The sequence below is a fragment of the Solanum lycopersicum genome, chromosome 12, assembly GCF_036512215.1.
Source record: "Solanum lycopersicum chromosome 12, SLM_r2.1".
Taxonomy (NCBI): Eukaryota; Viridiplantae; Streptophyta; class Magnoliopsida; order Solanales; family Solanaceae; genus Solanum; species Solanum lycopersicum.
Genome location: NC_090811.1, coordinates 493,466 through 514,552, shown reverse-complemented (window position 1 = coordinate 514,552; position 21,087 = coordinate 493,466). Strand labels below are relative to the sequence as shown.

The 21,087-nt window shown below is 35.1% G+C and overlaps 3 protein-coding genes across 4 annotated transcripts; all 3 read left to right on the top strand.

Moving 5' to 3' along the window:
* The first annotated feature begins 304 nt into the window (after positions 1–304).
* LOC101259813 (pollen Ole e 1 allergen and extensin family protein) lies at positions 305–4,202 on the top strand. Its single transcript, XM_004251422.5, has 2 exons — positions 305–844; positions 3,796–4,202. Exons 1-2 carry the CDS (start codon positions 688–690, stop codon positions 4,077–4,079), a joined length of 441 nt encoding a protein of 146 aa, XP_004251470.1. The 5' UTR covers positions 305–687; the 3' UTR covers positions 4,080–4,202.
* Positions 4,203–4,366: 164 nt separating this feature from the next.
* LOC101259512 (probable folate-biopterin transporter 4) lies at positions 4,367–11,636 on the top strand. 2 transcript variants are annotated; one of them, XM_004251421.5, is made up of 7 exons: positions 4,367–4,979; positions 7,225–7,352; positions 8,834–9,055; positions 9,520–9,975; positions 10,562–10,759; positions 10,851–10,988; positions 11,108–11,636. In XM_004251421.5, exons 1-7 carry the CDS (start codon positions 4,899–4,901, stop codon positions 11,367–11,369), a joined length of 1,485 nt encoding a protein of 494 aa, XP_004251469.1. In that variant the 5' UTR covers positions 4,367–4,898; the 3' UTR covers positions 11,370–11,636. The 2 variants fall into 2 exon arrangements, with proteins under 2 accessions (XP_004251469.1, XP_069148494.1); XM_069292393.1 differs by lacking the exons at positions 4,367–4,979; positions 7,225–7,352 and adding an exon at positions 8,330–8,629.
* A 741-nt stretch (positions 11,637–12,377) lies between these two features.
* LOC101252754 (uncharacterized) lies at positions 12,378–20,857 on the top strand. Its single transcript, XM_004251975.5, has 7 exons — positions 12,378–12,939; positions 15,990–16,130; positions 16,224–16,589; positions 18,376–18,621; positions 19,446–19,538; positions 19,858–20,058; positions 20,256–20,857. The coding sequence occupies exons 1-7, from the start codon at positions 12,400–12,402 to the stop codon at positions 20,469–20,471; spliced, it is 1,803 nt and encodes a 600-aa protein (XP_004252023.2). The 5' UTR covers positions 12,378–12,399; the 3' UTR covers positions 20,472–20,857.
* Positions 20,858–21,087: the final 230 nt, after the last annotated feature.

Sequence of the window (21,087 nt, the reverse complement as noted above, 5' to 3'; positions counted from 1 at the left end):
TCTTTGTCCAAGAGTTTATGAAAGTATGCCTGTTACCTCCGTGGCTCCATCTAATAACCGTCTCTTCCATCAAAATTTTGTTACTCTCGTTAGAGGCGGACCCACCTGTATCACTACGGGTGCACGTGCACCCGTTAGCTATGGAAAATTATGTGTATATATACATATACACTTTGAGATAGACATGTATTTTATTAGGCACTCAAAGACACAAAAATCAGTTAGGTTAGCTGATTTAGACACCGAATTTCTTTGAGGACGGATTGAATGTCTTTAAATTCTAAATTCGCCTCTAATCTTTGCCATTGATGGACTTCACTTGATCGAGGTCAGCACCCCTTCTTTTCTCTCACGTACGATTTCTTATCTCTACCTTTGTCCTTTAATTCTACACACATGTGTTCAAAAACTATTATCTTAGCGGTTGTACGTTAGGTTCACATCCTTCTTTGTCAAATTATACCTTACCCTAAATTTTAATATTAAGTCAAATCTTATCATAAATTATAGGTTAGAAAATAAGTTTACTGTAGTCCTTAATAATACTCCAAATTCCAAAAGTACCGAGTCACCGACGGAACACAGCAAGTAGAATAAAGGAACCGGGTTCATCTTCCGGTCCAACCATCTGATTAAAAAGACTTGACCGGTCCAATTTTCGTCCAGAATCCAGTGAGGCAAGCAACAATGGAGTCAAGTTGGTGTAAGGTATTACTTTACCTAACTCTAATTACCAATTTGACCCTACAAGGTGTAAGAGGTTGGACTGGAGAGATTCATGGAAGAGTTGTTTGTGATGTTTGTGCTGATTCCTCTGTTGGTCCGGAAGACCATGTTCTACAAGGTTCCTTCTTTACTCTTAATAATACTGCTACAATCTTGAGAAAAATGAAGTAGTTTTTGTTTTTGTAAGTGAAAAATGGTTTTTGGGATTTGGGTTGTGCTTTACCATGAATATAAATTTGAGTGAACAACTTTTTCGAATTTCAGAATTTTTTGAAATTTTATGCCTAAACATGAATTCAATCCTGAAAAATTTAAAAATGTTCATGGACAAATTAGCCACTAAATGAGTTGGGTATACAACCTATGGTTCGAATCCGTTGTTATATGTTTGCTATTAGCTTTTGTTGTTATTGATGTAAGTTGAGAGATTTACTAATTTTATTGATTGTCAGAAAAATCGGGGTAGGAGAATTGGGAGGGGTACAAGGGGGGAATTAAATCTCTCGTTAGCGAGTTTTGAAGTTCAGATTGTCAACCAATTGAGCTACTAAGATTCCCCAAATTGTAGTGTTTTCAGAATCATGTTAGGCATTTGTTTTTTGCTTTGATTAAATGATTGTTATATTTTATGCTGGATGCTTGCTGATAGTTTCAGAAAAGTTGGCCTGCTTTAAGAATTTGTGTTTTCAAAGCCAAATATACGGGTGTTTGTACCCTATGGATCACTAAAGTTTCAAACTTTCAACTTTGTTATCAGTCCTAGGCCGTTTTGGATAACTACACTCGTTTGGCTCCTAACAGATTCTATCCTTCTATGTCATCCAGAAAGGAAGTAAACTTATTTCTTCATTTCTATTTAGTTACTCTTTTCATTTTCTAAGTTGGTTGGTTAAAAGGAGATGAATACTTCTATTTTGCATTGAAACCAAAGCATTATGTTCATGAACCTAGTTACAAGTTACAAGTAAGCTAAAGCATTGGATGTCCTAATCACTAAGTTCTTATTACTCCTTCCATCCCAAATTACTTGTCATTTTTTGCTTCTCGAGATTCAAACTACATGAACTGACCCATATATTTAGATGTATTTTTTCACCGTATTGATATATAAGAAGAATAGCAACTTATAGTACTGCCTTTATAGTTTTCAGATAGTAATTTTAAAATATTGAGTTTATCTAAACCAATATAGCTCCGAAGATTAGTCAAATTGACTCTTGAGAAGCGAAGTGGCAAGTGTTTTGGGATAGAGAGATGAGTGAGTCACTGATTGACAATAAATGCAACAAAAAATCACAAGAAGTTTCATTGGACTTCTAGTAAATGGTGCGTCAATTATAGAAATCAATTTACTTTGGGTAATCTTATGGTGACATTGTTAAGAATATTTCAAAACATGTTTTTTGCTAACCAATAAGATTTGAACCCTGATGGACTATTTGTTTTATTTGATATTCGATACTAGTGAAGTAAAACGGATTTGTTAAATAATGAAGAGGACTAAATAATGCCCTCTGTTTCCTCTCCTTCCATGTACCTGTCAGTACACACTTGCATAGATATATAGGCTGGGCAACTCTCTATACTTTGTGTGCTCCAGGGAAAGAAGTTATTATATACCAATATTGACACCATGTATTTATCTCCTTTTTTATGGAACTGTATAGATTAGAATCTCTCCCGTTACAAAGTTCTGTTGAATCTGTAAAAGCAAAAGTTAAAGCTGATGGGCTTGGAAGCACAAGGAAATTCTTGGGATGTGTATTCAAGTAGTGACACAGTTGCACTAGTGGAACACCATTGTACATCACCCTTAATCTCATCCGTGAGAATAGAAAATTAAGACAATCTTACTGCACCAGTAAACTAAGTTGTGCAGACTCTTTACTTTCTGTGCCGCACTCGTGTTGGATTCTCCAAAAATACACTACTTTTGGAGAATCCGACACACACCTGTTGACACTTTTGGAGAGTTCGAGCAACATAGTCACTAGATGCCTACTGTTACAGTAATTCTCTACTTCAGTCTTCCTGCTACCTTCTATCCTTCTGTTTGATTATCCTGCCATGCTTAGTTTATCCTTACATTTCCTTGATTATAGACTTTGCTACTTCATATGCTTTTGTTGTTTGGTATTTGTCAATGATATTGGGGCTTATGGAAAATGGGTGCCAATATAGTGTCATAGAAAGCCAGGCACTTGATTTATGACTCATTCATATTAGGCTTCACTTATTAGCCAACTCCAAAAGTCTATCGAGAATTTCCACGTTGAATTCTCCTAATTTATCAAAAAGTAAAAGCAATCTCAACAAAAGGGCATGACTGGATTATTTGAGTGTCAATATTACTCATGGGTACCATGATAGTTTGGTTGTTCCACTAATGATGTCATGATGGTGAGAAGGGTAACACGCCCAATGTCTATCACCATTTTAGCTCCTCCTTTTTTCCTAACCACCTATAGCTAGATGAAATACCATGTTGAACAGTTGCTTGGTGTTCTTCTTTTAGGCAATGTTAATCTGATTGGTAGGTCCTAGTTTCTCTATCCTTCTTCCCCACTTCTGGTTCCAGCCATTTCATTTCATGGCAAATTTTACTTTTCACCCCATTCTTGTTGTCTAGAATATGCTCTGGCTTGTACTCTAGCACATTTTAAGGTCAAATTAACGACCATTCAAAATTTAAGGCTGCGATAAAAAATCTCTTTATTGGATTCTTATGGGATAAAACACAAGCATTAGGTACTCATGTGCATAATTTTTACTTTCAAATGTTTTAATGTCATCTCATAATAATAGATGTTACATTGTGCCTCTATGGTATAATTTGTCTCTCTGGACATCTTTTGGTATCAAAACTTTAGGCAAATAAGGCATAGAATAAAGTGTTCCTACTCTTTTTGGTTTGTCAACTACGTTTCTGCTGATGATTGTGATTGTGTGTCCTGTTTATGCTGCTTCAACACGCAATGCAAGACTATCCTATCCACGGATACATGTATAATAATAACAATTCACTTCTCATTGTATCTGAAGGCGGTTTATCTTATTTCCTTGTTGCAGGTGCAGAGGTTGCAGTTCTTTGCATTACGAAGACTGGGGAAGTTCTGAATTATCAGGCATTCACAGACTCCAAGGGGATATATAGAGTGGCTGAGACAATGCCAGCGAGTGATCGTTGGGATGCATGCCTAGCAAGACCTATCAGCAGCTTCCACGAGCACTGTACACGTCTGGGAGATAGCAACTCCGGGGTGAAGTTCAGCTACAATCATCCTTCAGGATATTCACACACAGTCAGACCATTTGTATATCGTCCCACCAACGTTCCAACTTACTGCATCTAATAAATATATATAATGTATCATATGGTACAAGCTATGTAAGAAAGCTTGTTTCTGTTATTGTATGTATCCTTGGTTGCCTTGATTTTATTGAAAATCCAGTAGCAATCTGGATATATCTGGTAACACTTGTCTGTTCAATTTACTCAGATAAATTGATGATTTGATTAGTGTAAAGATAGTCAAATTATGATGGATGCTTGTAGCAAAGAATACATGGTATGCTAGGTACAACAAACATACCAATGAAATCCAGAAGTCGAGTCTAGGGATAATAGATTTTACTGCTATTTCGTGGGAAAGATCGTGAGAAATTTATCATTAATATTTATTTAGATAATAATGATAAAAAATAATTAAAATATATTTTGATACATTTAAATATATTTAATTTAAAACTACAAGAACGGTAATGTTTTTTCAATTAAAATTCATAATTTCTTTTTTGTTTTGAAGAATGTATCGAAATTCTGATGAATTCATAATATTTTTTTTATATTCAAAAGACTCGAACACGAAAATAGTTGGATTACTACTCCATTTCAATGTAAATCGGGTACAATCGGGTCAATGTAGGCGCTGGTCCACTGTGGACTTAACAACGGCAAAGAATATGAAAATGGAGAAGAATAATGGCAAAGAGGAGTAATGAATACGTCAATGCAGCTGCGGCAACAAGTTTATAGATAGGTTTGAATAAAGGATCCATGTAATCTGAGGGCATCCCAATTTCCAGTCTTCTGTATACCACATAAAGGAACGACTGGAGAAAACAACAATCAATTTTTTTTATTTTTTTTTACTGAATCAATCGATTCCAAAATGATCGGTTGGTTTAAGCAGTTACATACTGCTTTTGGGTTTTCCTTTCTATGGCTTGTTTGCCTCATTTACTTCACACAGGTTCGCCCTCCATTTCCCATCTTTTTCTTTAATTCAATTTATATATACTGTTTCTCAATTCAGCATTTGGGGTTGAGTGGGTGTTTCTTTTTATGTTGTGAATGATGTAGTTTCTGGGTTTTTAGATTAATCTGACTTTTTTACTTTCAAATATTGTTCCAAGTGAAAAATTCTAGATTTTGTTGAGTGGGGTGTTCTGGGAAGTTCTTATTTCCATCAGGTTCTGAAATGAAAATGAATATTGAGGATTCATATAGCTAAAGCAACTAGTTTGGAATTGATGTATAGTCGTTGTTTTATAAGGTTCCATGCTTATCTTTAACATCTAGATTAGTTCTTTTTGTGGCTTGTGAATGTCCCCACTACAAGAACCTTGCAAAGGGTTTAAAAACTTTTCCTGCCTCTGAAATCAATAGTAATCATTAGGGTGCCAATTAAACTTTAGTTTCGCTTATCACTTCAAACATATCAATGACTGTTATGATTTGATGTCTTTCTCAAATTAAGTCAACAAGCAGCTGACTCATTTTGTGTCCCTTCCAGAGCATCATTTTCTGGAGAATTTAGGTGTGAATGACATCATTTTTCAAAAAAACTTTGTGTGTTCTAGTAGTTAGACCTAAAACCAAGACTTCATCTCGTCTTAGGTGTAAATACATACGTAATTTTTTTGTGAGACAGTTGGATAGTGATTGTTGAATCACAAGATCATAGTTTAATTGATCCAAGCAGTGCAATGCGAAGCCATAAGGTCTTTGGGTCAAGGGTAACTCGAGAGTACTTTTTTTTTTTTGAGAATGAAAATTACATACTCCAGTCCCATATTGAAAGCACTGAATTTAGTAGATTTAGTAGAATAGTTTAGAGGGTTGAAATGAGGAAAGTTTAACAAAGCTTGTTTGAGCTCACAAGATCATAGATAATTGAACCTAGCAGCACGATATGGAACCACAAGGAGGTCTTCGGGTCAAGCATGTCAAATTTTTTGTTCTCAAAAGTTGGGGAAATTACAGTTAGTTATAACTGAAAAAACTAGCAATTGTGGTGTCTGTTCAGCAAATATCTAAAGCGTTATGCTTTTTCTTCCGTAGGTGGAGTGGTGGAGTGGAGAGGAATAGAATTCCTCAATGTGCTCTTTAAGTACTGTGACTTCAATAAATTAAAACATGAAATTTAACCCGTTTTGAAGACAAAGAAGAACTCCTCTATAGGTCTGATAAAATATTGTTAAGGACCAGAATCCAGATGTGGAACAACCACTGCAAGATGCTAATACCGTTATCTAGAAAACCAATATATTGGACTCAATATGCTGGTGCCCACAGGCAAAATTATTTCACCTTGTTGCCTCTTTTATTTGCTTGGACGAAGTCTCTTTTTTTGACATCAGTACTTCAAATTTATTGAATGAAGTCTTGCAGCCGAGCATGGACAAAATTATGCATAATGAACCAACATGATTGTTGTCATATCTAGCAAATATAAGTTTTGCTGTAATAGCAGTTAACTTGACTGTTTATCTCAATGAGATATCTTAGGGATCATTTGATTGGATACATTGCTAAATAATCTCTACATAAAATCCTGCATCGTATTATAGGTTCAGTTGACTGTATAAGAAAAATAAATATCAATGTTTGTTGGCCACATAAGTAATGCATCACTTGGTTGGCAGTGTTAAGCTTAATATGACATAGCTTATGTAGGGATCTTAATTTATTTTCTATGTGGGATATAATGTGTAAATAAGAATATGTATAATAGCAATTTGTGCACAAAAGTATTGAAAGTTAAAAATGCTCTTAAAGTAGGTAATTCCTACATACCATTCTCTGTATTATTATTCATTGCATGGCAATACCTACATTATTATTTACTGCATAAACATTCCTTGCATTACAAGTACTATGTAACTAGTACTTGAACCAAATGAACCCTTAAGGTTTTCTCGCACTCGTCTTCTATGTGACGTCTCAAACTCTGATATAGTATTTTGGCAGCCTTTTTTATGTTAAGAGAGTGGGCGTGTAGTGTTCCTCTGCTGTTTCCTTGATTTAAACAGCTTCCAGAGGGGTAGGGAAGTGAAAATGAAAAAAGAAAAGAAAAAAGAAAATCGAGTGGTTGTAACCTCTCGGTTCTCCATACACTTACAAAATGCATTAAGAGATGATAAAATATTTTACATTAGAATCTTATTATTTCCTCATTGAGTATAATTAATACCATTCTTAATTTGTGGAAGCAGGGGTTCAGATCTTTTGTCTGGACTGCAGTTTCATATCAGTTGAAAGACAACTTGAAGCTATCACCATCAGCCTCCCAATTTGTCACTTCAATAGCATTCTTTCCGTGGAGCATAAAACCTTTATATGGGTATTTATCTATCTCTAATACTCAGCCTCTTGTAACCTTCTTTAGTGCATATTTGTGAATGATTTTTCAGTATTGTCTAAACAAATATCTTTGAAACAATTCATAAGCATAGAACTAAAAACAAATTAAGCCAAACGAACTTCCAGACTAAATTGGGATGAGCTCAATCTGATTTGGTAGATCGGCATCATGAATGATTCGGTAGATCGTGATGCTTGCATTGAGTGAATATTAGAATTTGATGTTAGTCTTTGAGCTTTAGAAGCATAGACTTGAGGACTTCTTGGCTTTGATAAGGACTATGTGGTCCAACCACTACCCTGTCAAGTTCATCTTTTCAAATGATTACCTATCATCTCTGTGGTTGTATCATACTGGTAATAGCCAGCCCACTTCGAACTGAAATTATATTTTGTCCTTTTCCATTTTCACTCTTTTCCCTTGGGGGCATCTTTGCTTTCTTTTTGTAAGTTATTACTGTTTCAGTAATAATTTTATTTGACTTACAAGAAGCTATTATTGTATCATGCAGTCCCTAGCTAATTTAATTATGAGAGTACACAATACCACTTTAACCTAGCCAACTACCAATAAAATGGATTTTCACTGAGAAACAACATCTTGTCCTCATCGTTGTTCCTTTCTATTACATGTTTTTATAAATATTCTATGGTCTAAGGGAAGTTCATTCCAGTTTGATTATCTGATTGTATCTATGATGATTTTCTTTTCTTTTCATGTATGATGTAATTATACCAAATCTGAGGAATTGGGGGGATTTTATTTTTCTGTCTTCTCATCTTTCAGTTTCTATGTGTATGGGATGAACATCTCTTCGTTAGGTTTTCCAACCGCCTAGCAGGCTTAACTTTTATGTAATGTTAAGTAAAGTTTAGCTTGAGCTGAGTATCAGATTCTACTGAGAATTTAATGATCCTATAGATTTGGTCAATTTATCTAAAACATTCATGTGTCAGGTTTGAGGTTACATATCAAAAGGAAAAAGTTGTTCTGATGTTTGGTTTCCTTCCATCTGATTAGCAGTACTGCAAACAACAAAAGGAGCTGCAGATCAATGTGAAATGAATATTAAGAATAATGTTCTTTGCTAGGTGGCATCTAGATATGTTGTGGATTTCCATATAAAGAGAAGAGTTGTGAGAGAAAACTTCCAATAGTTGCTTGGAGTTATAATAAACATCAGGAGGTCAATTTTTGCCATATAGTAGAATCTTATATTCTTATTGTAGAAGACCTAAGAATATGGCGTAAACCAGGTAAAATTTTCTTAAATCATGGAAATTGTCATTAAACAACTTTTATTATAAGATGTTAAAATGGTCTGTAACTGCTGATGTGCTGTTCATGACTTATACTCTGCTAAGATCATTTTTGTTGTTTTCTCATGAAAACTTGTTGGAAAAATAGTTCATTTTTTGCTTTTCTGTTCCATCAACCATATTTAAATGTGCTCTTTGCAGGATATTATCTGATTGCTTTCCAATTAGAGGAAGGAAAAGAGTCCCCTACCTTATGCTGGCAACTTTGCTTTCGCTGTTGCCATGGCTCATTTTAGGGTTAAGTGATTTCCTGAGAAATACGAGGACAGAACTCATGATTCTTTTGACACTGCAGAACCTGGGTTCTGCAATGGCTGATGTTGTAATTGACGCAATGATCGCTGAGGCAGTAAGATTTGAGAGGTATATTCTTCTGTATGGGACTCTTTCTGTCATTTAAAGAAACGTTCCCAGTCTGGTAATTTTATGTAGCTATAGAAACAAACACATAGTTTTAAAAATGTATTTGGACCAAAATTAAACCTTCGACAACACGACAATACAACACAACAAAAGTAAACGTCAAAGTAGTTGGATCACTAGAGGTTGTACCATGGGTAAACTTGTCTATTCAGTTCATGATTAGATGTAATTATATACAAAAGCTTGCTTTCATTTGAAAATTTTGATGATGGAATGCCCGGGTTTGTGTGTATTTGATTGTCAATCGTCACTTAATTGTGAGTTTCATTTTACATGCAAATCGACAGGTTTAGAGACTGACATGTACAAAGTGTGCCAAAAAGATTTAGATTAGTTTCGTTGTGCGTGAAAGGCATGACCTTTTTTTTTTTTTTAAATTAAAATTTAGCTTTACTTGTCAACAGGGCATCATTTGCTGGTGATCTTCAGTCAGTATCTTGGCTGTCTATGGCATTCGGAGGAATCTGTGGTAGTTTGCTGGGAGGATATGCATTAGACAATATACGGATAGATATGATTTTCCTCCTTTTCTCTGTTTTACCTGCTTTACAGCTCTTTTCGTGTGGTTTGGTTGAGGAGGGTTCTGTACAAGGTAAAGCATTACCCGAAGGTTCTGCATTAAATGGTTCTGATATGACGAGTGGAATTGTTGATGAAGAAAATAAATTCTCTGGTGAAAAATCAAAAGTTAGTACTTTGAGGAGAAAGAAGAGCCAGAATAATACAAAAAGAGTGCCAACAACGGAAAGTAAATTTCAGGCTCCTGACAAAAAGGGATCATCATTGTCTCCGTGGTATCAATCACTGAAAATGGCCACTTCCACATTATTTAGGGCGTTCCGCCAGCCAGCCATTTTGAGGTAACTTGTAAAGAAGTTTTAAATTACTTTTTGTGTTGATGTTTTTAAATGAATAATCACAAATCAATTTATTATTCTTTTGGAGTTTTCTGTTAGAACGCTACCAGGTTCCAGCTTCAGTATATTATTATGACATGATAGGACCTAGGTCTTGAAAGTCTTCCTGAACCTTCTTTTTAACCTTTGGCGATGCCATTTTTTTCTATTTGTGTACCTTGGTCCTTGTTTGAAGGGGTAACAGGACCACGAAGAGACAGCTTTCATTGGCATAAAATGGACTTGCATCACCATAATTGAAATAATGAAACTGTGATTCTAAGAACATTTTCATCAGTATTGGCCATGTATCACAATTTCTTAAGAAAGATCAAAGTGTCAGCGTTACTTTCAATAGATTAAATTACAGGCCAAGTTGTCACTTTTGTGGCTCTTCCATTTGATGAGTTCATGCTTCCTTGTTTCACACCTCTTGGGAGGTTGTGAATTGTTCAGTAGTCTCCCATCTTGTTTCTTTTGCCTTTTCTTAATGAACTGATGACTGATGTGTCGGTGGTTGTTCTCTTGCAAATTTTTCCTTGGAGTCCAGACCAATGGCTTGGTTCTTTTTGGCTCATGTGACAGTTCCAAATCTCTCGACGGTTATGTTCTATTATCAGACAGAGTTCTTAAAACTGGAGGCATCTTTCCTTGGAACAGCACGTGTTCTTGGATGGTTGAGTCTCATGATCGGGACCTTGACTTACAATCGCTATTTAAAAAGGATGAGGTTGCGGCATATTCTCATGTAAGTAGATCTTTGACTTGCGAATGTGATGTGATGAAGGAATATGACTTAGATTACCAAATACTTATATTCCTCTTTATGATTCCTGCAGGTTTACTCAAGTTTGCTTGGCCATTCTGACCATTCTAGATATGGTTTTGGTTTCTCGAGCTAATGTTTCATTAGGTATCTCAGACAAGGTTACAGTGCTATTTGGTTCTGCCCTTTCTGATGGCATCAATCAATTCAAGTATGCCCCATATTTTCTTATATAAGGTCTTCTTAGAAGTAGTTATAGACTCTGCAACAGCTAGCATCTATTCCATTTAAGTATGAAACAAGTATTTGAAGTATTTCTTCGTTTTGTAGGTTCATGCCCTTTCTTATCTTATCGGGGCAGCTTTGTCCTCCAGGGGTTGAAGGAACTTTATTTGCATTGTTCATGTCAATAAACAACTTAGGTTCTACGGTGGGATCCTTTGTAGGAGCAGGGTTGGCTTCAGTTCTAAACATCTCCTCAGGATCTTTTGACAATCTCTTCTTAGGCATTGGTATACAGGTTCTCTGCACTTTCATCCCAGTGGCCTTCCTTTTCTTGATTCCAAAGGAAGCTACAGGAATATCAGCATAGTTCACAGATCATACATGCAGCTTACAGATTAGACAACAAAGGTGTTTTTTTCCTTTATGATAGACAGATACTCTTTTTTTGGATTTAGATGAGCTTAAATAGAGCAACACAGTCGATGAAAATTCATTTAGTCGACCTTAACTTGCTTGAGATTGAGGCGTAGTAGTTGAATGGATACTTGTAGCAATCCTAACCTCTGCTTACTAACATCTGTAATAGTAAACATCCAGAAGTTTTATCTGATATCATTGTTCATGATCTTGTCTATGACCACATTCCATTTAAATATCATTATCTTTGCTACCTTATCTTCTGAATATTAACAGTTTTTGACCTACAAAATCGCTCTATACAATATAGTCGATCTAACATTCAATCTATAGAACTACTATAAGTCTCAGTGACACATTTTTATCACATCAGACATTGTACGCTAGCATCAATTTCATCCAATCCGCTTCAATTCAATGTACAACATCCTCTTCGATCTCCCCCATTTTTTTTTATTATGGATTAAGATACTTTAAGCTTTCTCTCTTTGGAATAACTTGTGTATCAATTTTTACTTTCCCATTGCTTCATGTAATGTAACACTAAACTTGCATTCTATGTGCTTTATTTTAGTCCGCTCCGCTTGAAGCCTTTAGCCTCTAGCGTTTGTTTCCACTTGTAGTTAACTTTGCGACATATCTCGTCGACCAATACTATATTGTTTGCAAATGACATACACTATGGTACTTTTTTCCCCAATTCATCCAATACCAAAAGAAATAAAACATGATAATCATGGTGCAACACCAGCTTATTTGTAATAAAAAAGTCTCAATCAAATTTTAAGTATAAAGAAAATCATGTTAAAAGTGTTAGGTTAGAATATAATTGAGGCTTTACCGCGGATAAACTCTAAACTCGGTCCCAAAAAGTCAAAAATAAAAGCTATAACGTGGAGCTAACTTAGGAACTGGAAAAAAAGCAACGAAAATTAAAAACCAACACTTCACAATTTATGAGATTTTTATAAAAATTATTAATGATCATATTATCATTAAAATCCAAAAAGAAAATGTTTGTCAACTTACAAGCCAAAAAACAAATAAAACTCTTTGGAATCAACAAAAGAAATTTCAGTAACCAAATTGATTCCTCAACTTTATATTATAATGATGATAACTTGTTTCCTTGGCAACCCATTTTCTTATTATTAACCATATATGTGACACCTCTAGCCCTCCAAAAAAAAAAAGAACTCAACAAGGTAGCCATGGCAGTTTTCTTGAAGACCCATTTTTTATTCTTTGTATTGATGTTTTCTTGTTTGTTGTTAAGTGGGTCAAAGTCAGTTTTTCATATAAAGGATGTTTTGCCAATGTTACCTGTACAAGTGTCATGGCCCATTGTCAATTCTCTCTACAGTGCTGTTGACCTATTGCCCTCTTTTGTTGGAGCTGTTTCAATCGCTAATAATAATACACTTCAATGGAAAGGTGCTTGCTTTTACAACAACACTGCTTTTTTGGATCTTCACAACAAAACTGGAAGTCGATATGGCGGTGGCACTATCCATATTAAGGTTTTTTTCCATAAAAATATTTATCTTTTTTTTTTCTTATTTGTAACTTTATATGTATGACTAGTTGGTGTTTTCCTTTTATTTTGATGTTTGAGTGTATCATTAGTAGAAGTTTTGGGTTTATGGTGGTTTTTTGTTTCATGTCTCTGTTGGTTGAAACTGGACTGCTGTTTTCGGATTCTTGTTTTAGGTTAGTCCAGAGCATAGATTATAGTTTCATTATTGTGATGAACTTGCTCTTATTCACAATATGAGCTATGTTGCTCGGACTTGGGGACAGGTGTCTGATACGGGTGTTATCTAGCTAAAAGTTGGATCAAAGTGATCTATATTTTAAATGGGGGATTTGGCTAAAAAAATATTTCTTTTATATGTGAAAATAGAGTTATATGTCTAAATTACGAGGTATTGTATGGATAACTTAGAAGGAATAATGGGGGAAAATTTATTGATCAAGAGGAGAATCCGAGAAGGTGATATAAGGAAAAGGACTTAGAAACTTATATACAAGGTACTCCACTTTCTTCAATTTCACCTTAGTTTTGATTACTTAAATCATTGTATCTGTCTCAAATTTCTCCGTTGATTTTGGTCCAAGTAACCGAAATTAGTTGACCAAATCCAGTTTGGATTCCACACCCACACCCATGTCGTGTCAGCATGGGTGTGTATCAAAAGTGAAAATTCCGAGCAACTTAGGATGCAATTAGTATTTTTGGTTATCTACGAAGATCCTTGTTGTTTCTTTTTCTTCAAGTCTCTTTTTTCTGTTTGTTAGTCGTCTGTGAGAGAGAAACTAGGTGGAGGTTAAGCTTCTTTCATTGCTATGGACTTCTGAAAATTGGCTTTTATCTAGTTATTTGAAGATTTTGTATGGGTCAGAAAATTGCGATTGGAACTAACAAAAACATTTTGGGATGTGAAATGACCTTAGCCAAAAGACAGAAAGAGGTATAAAGCATTTTGGTATATTATCTGTACATTCTAATCTTAGCAACTGGAAATGGATCTTGAATCACTAAAGGAACTGATGGTGAGGGAAACAATTTATACCTTTTTTGGATTGGATCAAGGCATCAACTTGTTGGCTGATGACATTGTGCCAAAATGGTTGCCTCGTGATGGACGCAAGTTGAATCATGTTTGAGTAATACATCCAAGCTAAGCGCGCAAAACTTTTAAACTCAATAATATTCTTAAAAGATATTTATAACAAATTGAAAGTTAAGGAAATATATACATAGGAAAGATGATATCACAGTGAGTGTAGGTGCTCGCCATCGTCATTTTCCGTTTTTGTTGTTAGTTTGTCTTTCTATCCTCATCTCCTATATTCTTGCTGGTTGAGTATAAAAGGGCTTTATTACTGCTCATGGCTGTAAAAAATGGCTTCAACTTGGTCACTTAGCGTGGTTTCTTGAAGTTGCACTATTTTAGAGGTATTGGATGTTTAATTAGTCATATATCCCTACTTGTGAGTTTATGATTGCTGTTGATATGATAAATCGTGACATGTGGTTGGTGATGTGTTATTGTCAAGTGTTGTATGCAAGGAATTTAGAATGGTGGTCTCTGGTGCTAGTCGTGTCTTTCATGTCTTGAACTAGGCTGATTAGGACGGTTTGCCTGATAATGACGGTGTGTCAAAGATTGATTTGATGCATGTTTTAGCTCTGAACTAGGTTCAAAATAGGCTGAGTGGTTCACCTTGCTTAGGCAGCACTTTAGCCACTAAGCTGCTAAGACATGTGTTCCTCACCCTTGGATTGTGTATTAATGAAGAAACCACTTAAAATAGTTATTTGGCTAGTTATAATCTTTTTAAAAGCTTTTATCTTAATAATTGCTGTCTGTATTTATAGTTATTTATAGCTGATTATATTTGTAGTTATTATTTTTTTGTTGCATATATTTTTAATTGTTCTCTTCATTTGAGTCTATCTTTGTTAAATCTTGTGTTTTATATGTGCTTTGCGCTTAAAGCTCCAACAGATTTCAATGTTTCTTTTGTTTGTTTTTTTTTAAAAACTTTTCACGTTTGATATCACTTCAACCTCCCGTCCTTCTTGTTAGGTTGGGTTCTTTTCCATTGAACAATTTCTCTCTCTTTGTTGGGCTGCATTGGGCCTTGTAACAATAAATGTCCCAGTCTCCCATGAGATAAAATGAGTTGTGGTTAAGGAAGTTATTGCTTGAATTCCGAATCTTCCCCTTCAGATGCTAAACGACTCTTTTACTGTAGTGGCTAATGAGCTTGGCAAATGTATCTGTTGTGGCACTCTTTTCAGTTGCGTGATCTTTAAATCTATAAATGCTGCAGTAAATTAGTTCCCAATTTTTTTAAAGACGCTGGTATGGCACTTCTCCATAGATCAGTACTCTCAAGTCTTAACTCTTAAGCTTCTTATTCTTAGGTTGCCTCTTCTCTGTAGATTCTATTGGTGAATTGAGTTTTTTAGGTTGTATTCATAAAATGCTTTATTCTCGTTTTGAATCTCTTTACACCTTTGATGAGAAATCACAGGTTTTATTTTACCATTTGGTATATTTGATGCTCTTTTTATAGATTGCTTCTTGACTTACTAATTATGGAAATATATTGACCAATATACATCTTTTTGATGAAGTTAACAAAGTATACATAGAGTTACATTTTATATATTTCTTTTTTCTTATGAATGCATTCCCAAGAGAATGGCACCTTTTTATATTTGGAAGCCAATAAATTTTGAACTTCCCATTTTACCCTTAATGGCTTGCTCTTTACAGTGTCATGGCATGTTTAAGACCACAAGTTTTAAGGGTGCTTTTTTTATGTGCCAAAAGTCTTTCTTTTTGTCTTAAGCTCTGTGAACAATCTAACAGTTCCATACAAAATAAAATTGAGGGAGTGACTTATTAATTTAACGGCTAAAATAATGTACTTGTTAATTAATAAATGTCCATGGTCCCAAAGTTTTTATTAGTACATCAACATATAATTGAATTTATACCTCTGGGACTGCTGTATCTTTTAAATAATTAATAGAGTATTTTTTATTGTTATTCAGGTCAACAATGCACACAGTTATTCTTGTATGGACCTTTACATCTTTGCGACCCCATATCGCGTGACATGGGATTACTACGCTTTATCTCGTGAACATACTGTTCAAATCAAAGAATGGGAGTCTCAAGCTGAGTTAGAATATGTGAGTTGCAATTATTTCATAACCGGTACTTCATGGACATTAATATAAGCATCAGTTATGATAGGAGTAATGGACTCTAAAATACAAATGCAGGTGAAGCGCAAAGGAGTCTCAATTTTCCTTATGCAAGCAGGAACGTTAGGAACCCTTAGAGCACTATGGGATGTTTTCCCTTTGTTCACAAACACTGGATGGGGTGAAAACTCAAATATCAGATTTCTGAAGAAACACATGGGCGCTTCTTTTGACCAACGTCCTCAACCGTGGGTTAGCAACCTTACCGTTGAAGACATACATTCTGGTGATTTTCTTGCAATATCAAAAATTAGAGGGCGTTGGGGTGGTTTTGAAACATTAGAAAAATGGGTATCTGGAACTTATGCTGGCCATAGTGCTATTTGCTTGAGGGATGCTGAAGGAAAGCTGTGGGTTGGAGAATCTGGACATGAGAATGATAAGGTACATTAACATGTTTTTTGGCCTTCACATGATGCAACTATTTCCATTGCTTTTTCTTTCTTTGGAGCAAAGACTAACTTATAGTTATGTGTTTCATGGACTTCTATTACGTGCTCAATAATCATTCTAGTGACCAGTATGCATCAAACAATTGAAAGGGACAAAAGTGTCCCTTTCAGTGTATGTCTAAAATAATCCACATATAGCATCTGATTGTTGCAAGATGTTGCTTTTGGTTAGACTTCATCATGATGTATGGTTTGGCTTCTCTGAGAGAAGTTGCAGTCTCTTGTTTAAGATATTATTTTCGACTTTTTGATGGATCATAGTAACTAGTAAGGTGGAAATTTTTGCCTCCGTTTACAAAAATACATATATTACATTTCATAAGATTCTTTCTTTATTATATTTGTACTTTCATATATCAACTGTGGCATGCATTTAGATTATGGAGTTCATCAAGTGGAAGATGAAACATGCTCCTCTTCTTCTTTTTATGCATTTGAGATTTTTACTTTTTCCTACATGAGATGCAAAGGATATCAGTTTATTTCCACCGAACATTACAGAGTTAGCATAATTGAGCTTTGGGAGTCGTTCTGTTCTAAAAAATAGTTGCGAGAAAAAAATAATTATTTCAGCAGAGTTAAAGGGAAAAAAAGAGGAAAATTTTCAGGAGTCTAAAACTTCTTCTTTTTCTCCAAGCTTCTTAGTCGCGTTCTGAAGTACAGGGAAAAAAAGAAGAGAAAAATCGTCTAGAAGCTTTTTTTCTCACTAGCTTCTGTCACTAGTTTTTTGTTTTTACAAAATTTAATTGTTATTATGTAGCTAGAATTCAACTCTTCTTTGCTGCTGTCATTCTCCTTTCTTCTACTTGGTTCTGATATCCTTAAGGTGTAGTTAGCAACCTATCTTATAGCTAATTAGCTTTTAAGAATGATAACTGGGAGATATGGCTCGTTAGATTTAATGTGTTTAATTGATTCCGTAGCTAGTGAAAATAAGCACCTTGATGCAGGTGCAGTAGACATTACCTGATACCCCAAATCAATTTGAATAACTTCAGAGGGAAGTGTAGTATGGGTAGTTTCAGAGTGTGACTGCCTAGTGATGCATATACGAAGTATACAACTTTGAGCATTAGTACAACTATGTGACAGTGCTGAGTTCAAATGCCATGTTGTATTGCTATTATATCAAATGCCGTGATCCCCGTACAAAAGTTGCCTTATCTTTAATCAGATGAAGTAGTCAATACACTGTATTCCAAATTGTGTAGATTGAGGTAGTGTCTGCCTGTGTGGTAGTGGTTGAACAAAAATACCAGGGGAGGTTGGGTGTGGGGTTGAACCAAATAAGACAACTTTTAGGGGTCATTTGGTTTGAAGACAAGTTATGCCGGGATTGGTTATCCTGGTTTTATTTCTCATTGACTATTTGATTTGTTGTACTAAAAATAACACGCATTCCGTAATTTCTAACATGCATTGCATAATTTTGTTTGCAAAAATATCCTCCACCTTAGTAGAGAAAGGGTTTGAGGGACCTCAGGGTATTTTTGTCATTTTATTTTTTTATCCCAGTACTATTACTCCACACTCTAATTACTATCCTTGGTAAACTTATCCAAGGATTAGTAACCAAACAAGGGATAAGACAGTACTAAATTTCTATCCCAAGACTATCTATGACTATGCTTGTCCAACATACGAAACGATCCCTTAAAAGTGGATAGACATGATTACAGTTAAATTATGAACCAACTTGTTTGTGTATCTACTTTCAGGGAGAAGATATAATTGCTATTTTACCCTGGGAGGAGTGGTGGGAGTATGAACTGACAAAAGATGATTCCAATCCACATATTGCATTGCTGCCTTTGCACCCTGATCTCCGTGCCAAGTTTAATCAGACTGCTGCTTGGGAATATGCACAAAGCATGGAAGGCAAACCATATGGTTTCCATAACCTAATATTTAGCTGGATAGATACTATTGACGGAAATTATCCCTCTCCCTTGGATGCTCATCTGGTATGCACCATCTCTTCTGTCTGATTGTAGTTGTGCCAATTTTTCTGTTGCTTTGAAGTGTTTCCTTCCATAACCTTTTAATAATCCTTTTACTTTGTAATTCTTTTCATTTGACGCTTTATTCAGTTTTTCTGCTTTGGCTCAAGCATTGACCTATGTTCTTTCAGATAAAGTTTGTTACTGACTGGTGAATTTAAGATTCTAGACGTGTGAACTGTGAACTGAAATAAGTGATTAGCATGCATGTGCTTTTTCGTAGAAGACTGTCGAGCTGGTCAGGTTTTGATGTGTTGAACAATATGTTGAATTGGTTTTGATTTTAGTTTTATGTTTTTTTAGAAGAGATCTTATTTTTACATATAAGAGATTCCAATAACACACAAGATCTTTGCATGATAATTTTCTTCCATTCAAATTGTATAGCGTCCAAGTGACCGATTTCCACTTATTAGCTTATGATAGCTTAAAGTTTATCAGAAGGTTCATGCCATATTTTGACTGAGATGAATTGGTATCAGCAGTTGGTTTCGTGGAAATATTATCGGACTCTGAACTGCCAATGGTCAGTGAGGATTCAAAATATAAACTTATGCACCGTTATGCGGATGGTCTTTTGTGCAAGAACATCAAAATATCATATGATGAAGCTCACACTTTTAATTACTTTTGAGATGTATGAAAGAAGGTTGAACATGAGAAGAATAATGAGTGTATAATATGTGGCATGGAAAAAGTGCTACTGTATTGCTTTAGGCCTCTTCAATTTGGTGCATTTGTGAAATTTCACCAGCTTAAATTTGTTGTTGATATGTTACTTGGTACAGGTTGCTTCTGTCATGACTGTTTGGAATCACTTACAGCCCGCATATGCAGCTAACATGTGGAATGAAGCCTTAAACAAGCGACTTGGAACTCGGGTCATATCTGTTTTCTTTAATTAGTGAGCTGCTATTTATTGAGATAAAAGTTGGACAAAGATACTCATAGAAGCTGTTCATCTAAAGATAATGCATGCCTCCATTAAGTAACTAGTCTAATTAAGTCGAGCAAATTACTATGAAATGAAGAAAGCTCATTAACATAACTATAGTTTTTCCTGAAAATGCACAAGGGTTGGTTAAAAGCATGCTTTCAAAATTCTCGAGAAAAAATCCTAGAGAGTGCAGGCTTGTTCCGTACATCTGATATGATCGACAACTAGTGTTGAATGAGGATCTGAATTTTGTGTCCATGCAGGGCCTTGATCTTCCTGATATTCTTGTCGAAATTGAAAAGCGTGGGTCATCTTTTGCCAAATTGTTGACTATCCCAGAACAGGATGACTGGGTTTATAGTGATGGCAAATCAACATCTTGTATTGCTTTTGTTCTTGAAATGTACAAGGAAGCAGGACTATTTGGTCCACTTGCAAGTTCAATTCAGGTTACAGAATTCACGGTGAGTTTTTTAGATGGATTTTGAAGTTCCATTTTCAGGGTTGGGGGCTTTTTCTTTTCTTTTTGCTGCATCTAACTCAAAGGCATATAGAGTCTTATATCAAATTTCATTGAGATACTAATAAACTGGTAGGGTCTGCAGTCCATGCTTTCATGAGGTAATGGTTTTAAGTTCTCACTTGTTGTTTCTAAGTGCAGATAAAAGATGCTTACTCACTGAAGTTTTTTGAAAACAACACGAATCGGTTGCCTATGTGGTGCAATGCGGATGACACAGTGAAGCTTCCTTTCTGTCAAATTCTAGGGAAGTACCGGATGGAATTGCCTGGATACAATACAATGGATGTATACGCCCATATGAATGAAAAGTGCCCATCAATGCCTCCAAAATACTACAGGCCACAAAGTTGTTGACAATGATTTTTATGGCCAGCTATCTTACTGTAGTAAGGTATGTACAAGGATGGTTGTTCCAATGCTTTACAGGTTAGTGTGACAATTGTGTTGGATTTATACCGAAAGCCATAGGGAAAAAGAGAGAATGCTAATGAACATGTATGTCAGCAGACTTGGAATTGAAGTGTAAATATTATAGTAGTAGTTTTGTTGATTTGTTCTGTCTGAAAAACTTTATAGATCCTGAAACAATCTGCAGTTAATATAACCACAAATTTGTTCCATTTCTTTGCTGTTGTTGAAGCCTATATGTTGTAAAATAAGTACTGGTATACTGTAAATTTGACAATGTCAAGTGATTTGAACAGAAGTTGAATAAATATTGGTTGAAAATCCCATCAAAAGTTTGATCATCTTAAACAATGTAATAATTACTACTCCCTTTGTCCCAATTTAAGTGTTTTACTTTCTTTTTTGTGTATTTTCCTATATTTAGTCAGTGTTTTAATTTCAACATTCTACGAAATAAGACTAGGAGATTGAAAGTACATGCGTCTTTATATTGGAAGTACAAGATTCAAAAGTGTCAATTTATTTCTAATAAATACTCCGTGAGACACTTAAATTAGGACGA